This window comes from Cetorhinus maximus, chromosome 26, assembly GCF_964194155.1.
Source record: "Cetorhinus maximus chromosome 26, sCetMax3.hap1.1, whole genome shotgun sequence".
NCBI classification, from domain to species: Eukaryota; Metazoa; Chordata; class Chondrichthyes; order Lamniformes; family Cetorhinidae; genus Cetorhinus; species Cetorhinus maximus.
In genome coordinates this window covers 29,532,362-29,538,361 of record NC_135904.1, presented here as the reverse complement: position 1 = coordinate 29,538,361, position 6,000 = coordinate 29,532,362, and the positions used below count along the sequence as shown (strand labels likewise).

At 60.9% G+C, this 6,000-nt stretch overlaps 1 protein-coding gene across 1 annotated transcript in view; it reads left to right on the top strand.

Annotated features, from left to right (window-relative positions):
• Window positions 1-1,472: 1,472 nt before the first annotated feature.
• The window catches only part of idh2 (isocitrate dehydrogenase (NADP(+)) 2), a 32,224-nt gene continuing 27,696 nt past the window's right edge, over window positions 1,473-6,000 (top strand). Inside the window, exon 1 of the mRNA XM_078530426.1 lies at window positions 1,473-1,630. Within this exon, the coding sequence (XP_078386552.1) occupies window positions 1,516-1,630 (115 nt within the window). The 5' untranslated portion in view covers window positions 1,473-1,515. The remainder of the gene's footprint in view (window positions 1,631-6,000) is intronic.

Here is a 6,000-nt window from a genome sequence, read left to right as displayed (position 1 = left end):
ATATGGAAAAATGTCCACAACACCTGCAGATTATTCCACTTTATAAGGAATGTGACCTAGTTTTTCTTTTAGTAATGATGTCACCCTGACTATGAACAGTGAACTTTCTCCTGGTTCCACTTCATTTTCCAGTCTGAGAATGACGGTGCTGAGTCAAGGTTAAAAAAAACAATGAAGAAACTGTGGATGGGGGTCATTCAAGGGTGTGGGTTTTTATAGGCATTTTTCCAGCTAAAGAATGGTAAAGATAGAGAGAGAGAGAGAGACAGACAGACATACATACACCTGTACTTTTCCTTCTCTCTCCCTTCTATCGATTTCCTCCCCTCCATCCCTTCTTATCCTCTCCCCCTTCTTCCCTCCTTTCCCATTTCTCCATCTAGGAACAGTGGAAGTCCAAGGAGATTTAGGGGTCACTGTGCACACACCGCTAAAATGTAGCAGTCAGGTACAATAAATAATCAAGGAGCCTAATGAAATGTTAGCTGTGATAACCAGAGGGCTAGAATATGAAGAGAGATTTTACTGCAGCTATGCACAGCCCTGGTTAGACCACATCTGGAGGATTTTGCACAGTTCTGGGCACTGCACCTTAAAAAGGATATATTGATCTCAAAAGGAGTGCAGCACAGAGCATTACCAGGGTCCAAGAGTTAGATTATAAGAATAGATTACATAAACAAGGATTGTATTCCCCAAAATACAGAGGCTCCTGGGTGATTTATTTGAGGTTTGCAGGATTTTGAAAGGAATTGCCAAGGTAATAGGAGAAAAACATTTTCCGTTAGCGGGGGAGTCTAGGACAAGGGGACATAGGGCAGGATCTTCCCCCCCGTCGGGAGGGTTTTGCAGGAGCGGGCACGAGCGGGCAGGTTCCTGATTGGCGCCCCCAGTTAAGGGGCGCGCCGCCATTTTACGTGAGTGGGCCAATTAAGGACCGCCCAGTGTAACATCCGCCAGGAAGTGCTATGTGCTCCCTGTGCGGGTTGTGGGGCGGGGGTGGGTGGGGGGGGGGGGCGTGGAATTCCCTGAGCCGGGATTGAGCAGTTTCGCGCATGCGCACAAAAAGAGTGCACAGGTCTCCCTGAGACAAAGTGCTGCCTCAGGGAGATTGGCCCAGGTTTGAAACATTAAATAAAGATGAGAAAAAAAATGTCAATTTGTTTTATTTAGAGATTTCATACAAATTTTAATAACCTCACCCCGCCCGTAGATGAGGTTTCATGTTTTTTCAGAAGCCCGCCTGGGCTCCTGGCCTGCCCGTCAACATTAAGGTTGGACGGGCAGGTCAATTAATCACTTTAATTACTTTTTTAATGGCCTTAATAGGCCTTTGACAGTACAGCGGGCGCGCAGCCGCGCCTGCCGAACTGAAAATCTAAATGACGTGGGATGACGTTAGGACGCCCGCCCAACGTCACGTCGCTCTACGTCAGACGCAGGCCGGCCGGCCGGTTCTATATAAAGGGAACGCGGGCGGGCGGCGGGCTTTAGTCCGAGTGGCAGAGACACCGAATGATGGCGGCAGCGGGTTACCTGAGAGTGTGGAGCCGGAGCTGGCTGGGAGCCGCCAGAAACCCCGCCGCCCTGGCACCGGCCCTTGGACACACAGCAACACAGCGGCGCCACTGTGAGTGTCTCCTCAGCGAACGGGCAGCGCCTTCCCCGGCACCCCCACCCCATACATCCCCCCCCCCCCAAAACATCCCCCCTCCCCCACAGCCCGACCCCCCCCAAAACATCCCCCCTCCCGCACAGCCCAACCCCCCCCCTCCCGCACAGCCCGACCCCCCCCTAGCCCAACCCTCCCCCTCCCCCACAGCCCGACCCCCCCCAGCCCAAACCCTCCCCACAGCCCGACCCCCCCCTCCCCCCCAGCCCCCCTCCCACACAGCCCGACCCCCCCCAGCCCAACCCGACCCCTCCCCCACAGCCCGACCCCTCCCCCACAGCCCGACCCCTCCCGCACAGCCCGACCCCCCCCAGCCCAACCCGACCCCTCCCCCACAGCCCGACCCCTCCCGCACAGCCCGACCCCTCCCGCACAGCCCGACCCCCCCAGCCCAACCCGACCCCTCCCCCACAGCCCGACCCCTCCCGCACAGCCCGACCCCTCCCGCACAGCCCGACCCCCCCCAGCCCAACCCTCCCCCTCCCCCACAGCCCGACCCCCCCAGCCCGACCCCCCCCCTCCCCCACAGCCCGACCCCCCCAACACATCCCCCCAACACATCCCCCCCCAACACATCCCCCCTCCCCACCACAGCCCGACCCCCCCCCACCCCCACCCCGGGTGCGGTGACTCTATCCCCGCACCACAAGTTGCGGTGCCGCACTGCCGGCGGCTGTAATCGCCGCGGCCCCGGGAAGGATTGCGGGCCCGGCCGGCCGGCCGGCGCTGAGTGGAGGGCCTGGGGAAGGGGCTTCGGCCTCCAGCGCCCGGGACGGAGGTCAGCTCAAGGTCGGCGGCTCCTCCCGGCTCGTGCACAGCGAGAAGCGCGCGGACCCTCTGGGCAGAAAGCGGATCCCCTCTCTTACCCCCCCCGCCCTCACTGACCCCCCCTCACTGACCCCCCCCCTCACTGACCCCCCCGCCCTGACTGACCCCCCCCCCTCACTGACCCCCCCCCCTCACTGACCACCCCCCCCCCCTCACACTGACCCCCCCCCCCCCCCCCCTCACACACTCTCCATCCTCCCAATTTCCCCCCTCAGGTTTATTCTCCCCTTCACTTTTCCTCCCTCACTCTTCCTTCTCCCTCTATTCTCCACCCCCTCACTCCTCTTCTGTTCCCCCTCCCCTGTCCACGATACAAATTGGCATTAAGCAGATTCGCCCCCCCCTCACGCAGTCACCCCCCCCCCTCACGCAGTCACCCCCCCACCTCACGCAGTCACCCCCCCACCTCACGCAGTCACCCCCCCACCTCACGCAGTCACCCCCCCCCTCACGCAGTCACCCCCCCCCTCACGCAGTCACCCCCCCCTCACGCAGTCACCCCCCCCTCACGCAGTCACCCCCCCTCACGCAGTCACCCCCCCCTCACGCAGTCACCCCCCCTCACGCAGTCACCCCCCCTCACGCAGTCACCCCCCCCTCACGCAGTCCCCCCCCCTCACGCAGTCACCCCCCCCTCACGCAGTCACCCCCCCCTCACGCAGTCACCCCCCCCTCACGCAGTCACCCCCCCCTCACGCAGTCACCCCCCCCTCACGCAGTCACCCCCCCCCCTCACGCAGTCACCCCCCCCCACGCAGTCACCCCCCCCCCACGCAGTCACCCCCCCCCCACGCAGTCACCCCCCCCCTCACGCAGTCACCCCCCCCCTCACGCAGTCACCCCCCCCCTCACGCAGTCACCCCCCCCTCACGCAGTCACCCCCCCCTCACGCAGTCACCCCCCCCTCACGCAGTCACCCCCCCCTCACGCAGTCACCCCCCCCTCACGCAGTCACCCCCCCCTCACGCAGTCACCCCCCCCTCACGCAGTCACCCCCCCCCCCACGCAGTCACCCCCCCCCCCACGCAGTCACCCCCCCCCACGCAGTCACCCCCCCCCCACGCAGTCACCCCCCCCCTCACGCAGTCACCCCCCCTCACGCAGTCACCCCCCCCTCACGCAGTCACCCCCCCCTCACGCAGTCACCCCCCCCTCACGCAGTCACCCCCCCCTCACGCAGTCACCCCCCCCTCACGCAGTCACCCCCCCCTCACGCAGTCACCCCCCCCTCACGCAGTCACCCCCCCCTCACGCAGTCACCCCCCCCCTCACGCAGTCACCCCCCCCCTCACGCAGTCACCCCCCCTCACGCAGTCACCCCCCCCCTCACGCAGTCACCCCCCCCCTCACGCAGTCACCCCCCCCCCTCACGCAGTCACCCCCCCCTCTCACGCAGTCACCCCCCCCTCATGCAGTCACCCCCCCCTCACGCAGTCACCCCCCCCCTCACGCAGTCACCCCCCCCCTCACGCAGTCACCCCCCCCTCACGCAGTCACCCCCCCATCATCATCATCTCCTACCCTTGCTCTTTCTCTCCCCCCCCCTTGCTCTTTCTCTCCCCCCCCTTGCTCTTTCTCTCCCCCCCCCTTGCTCTTTCTCTCCCCCCCCTTGCTCTTTCTCTCCCCCCCCCTTGCTCTTTCTCTCCCCCCCCCTTGCTCTTTCTCTCCCCCCCCCTTGCTCTTTCTCTCCCCCCCCTTGCTCTTTCTCTCCCCCCCCTTGCTCTTTCTCTCCCCCCCTTTGCTCTTTCTCTCCCCCCCCCTTGCTCTTTCTCTCCCCCCCCCTTGCTCTTTCTCTCCCCCCCTTGCTCTTTCTCTCCCCCCCCTTGCTCTTTCTCTCCCCCCCTTGCTCTTTCTCTCCCCCCCCTTGCTCTTTCTCTCCCCCCCTTGCTCTTTCTCTCCCCCCCTTGCTCTTTCTCTCCCCCCCCCTTGCTCTTTCTCTCCCCCCCCCTTGCTCTTTCTCTCCCCCCCCCTTGCTCTTTCTCTCCCCCCCCCTTGCTCTTTCTCTCCCCCCCCTTGCTCCTCCTCTCCCCCCCCTTGCTCCTCCTCTCCCCCCCCTTGCTCCTTCTCTCCCCCCCTTGCTCCTTCTCTCCCCCCCCTTGCTCCTTCTCTCCCCCCCTTGCTCCTTCTCTCCCCCCCCCTTGCTCCTTCTCTCCCCCCCCTTGCTCCTTCTCTCCCCCCCCTTGCTCCTTCTCTCCCCCCCCTTGCTCCTTCTCTCCCCCCCCTTGCTCCTTCTCTCCCCCCCCTTGCTCCTTCTCTCCCCCCCCTTGCTCCTTCTCTCCCCCCCTTGCTCCTTCTCTCCCCCCCCTTGCTCCTTCTCTCCCCCCCTTGCTCCTTCTCTCCCCCCCTTGCTCCTTCTCTCCCCCCCCTTGCTCCTTCTCTCCCCCCCCTTGCTCCTTCTCTCCCCCCCCTTGCTCCTTCTCTCCCCCCCTTGCTCCTTCTCTCCCCCCCCTTGCTCCTTCTCTCCCCCCCCTTGCTCCTTCTCTCCCCCCCCTTGCTCCTTCTCTCCCCCCCCTTGCTCCTTCTCTCCCCCCCCTTGCTCCTTCTCTCCCCCCCCTTGCTCCTTCTCTCCCCCCCTTGCTCCTTCTCTCCCCCCCCTTGCTCCTTCTCTCCCCCCCCTTGCTCCTTCTCTCCCCCCCCTTGCTCCTTCTCTCCCCCCCTTGCTCCTTCTCTCCCCCCCCTTGCTCCTTCTCTCCCCCCCCTTGCTCCTTCTCTCCCCCATTCCCCTCATTCACACTCTCATATTCATCCTCCTTTCCCATTGCCATTCTCTCTCTCCCCTTCACACTCGCTATTTCTCTTTCATCTCAGCACTGATCATTGACGTGGCCTTTTCACCAAGTGGTTTCCCACATCTTTAATTAATCTGCTTTGTGAAACATCCAGTCTTGCCTGTGTTTCACATCAGCTACGGGGGTGGGGAAACTGATAATCACCTTGTTGTATTTTAATACCTTACTGGGGTGTTGGGAGCAGGATATTTTCTGTTTGGTTCTAACCTAATCTGGTGTGCACCACTTGTTTAATAAGTAGTTAAAAATGGCTCCTCACTGGGAACTTTTACTTGACGGGCATCTCAAGTGTTAAATAAGTGTGACCTCAGCAAAACACATGTGAATGCATGTATGGTTCATGTTCAATGTCAAACTGTTTGGATTTGGTGTGGAATCGGTGAGAAAATCCATTTAAAATTTCACGACCATTAGAACAATGTGTGCTCTGAATGGACGCTGCAGATTACATTTCAGAAAAATCCTTATGAGAGCATGTAACCTGATGCCTTGTGTGGGATCAAACGCTTCTAAATGCTGCCCTTTCTCTGCAACCTAATTTAAATCGGTTGTTTGTTTAAAATCACTTGCTGTGTTGTGAATGGTGCTTTGCTCTGTTATGCCATTGGTGTTTATTTTATTAAAATGGTTAATTCCAATTAATTTTGAATCAACTGCTGGCTGATGCAGTGCTTTTAATCTTCCAGTTGATTGCAGGCCTGGCTTCTATTT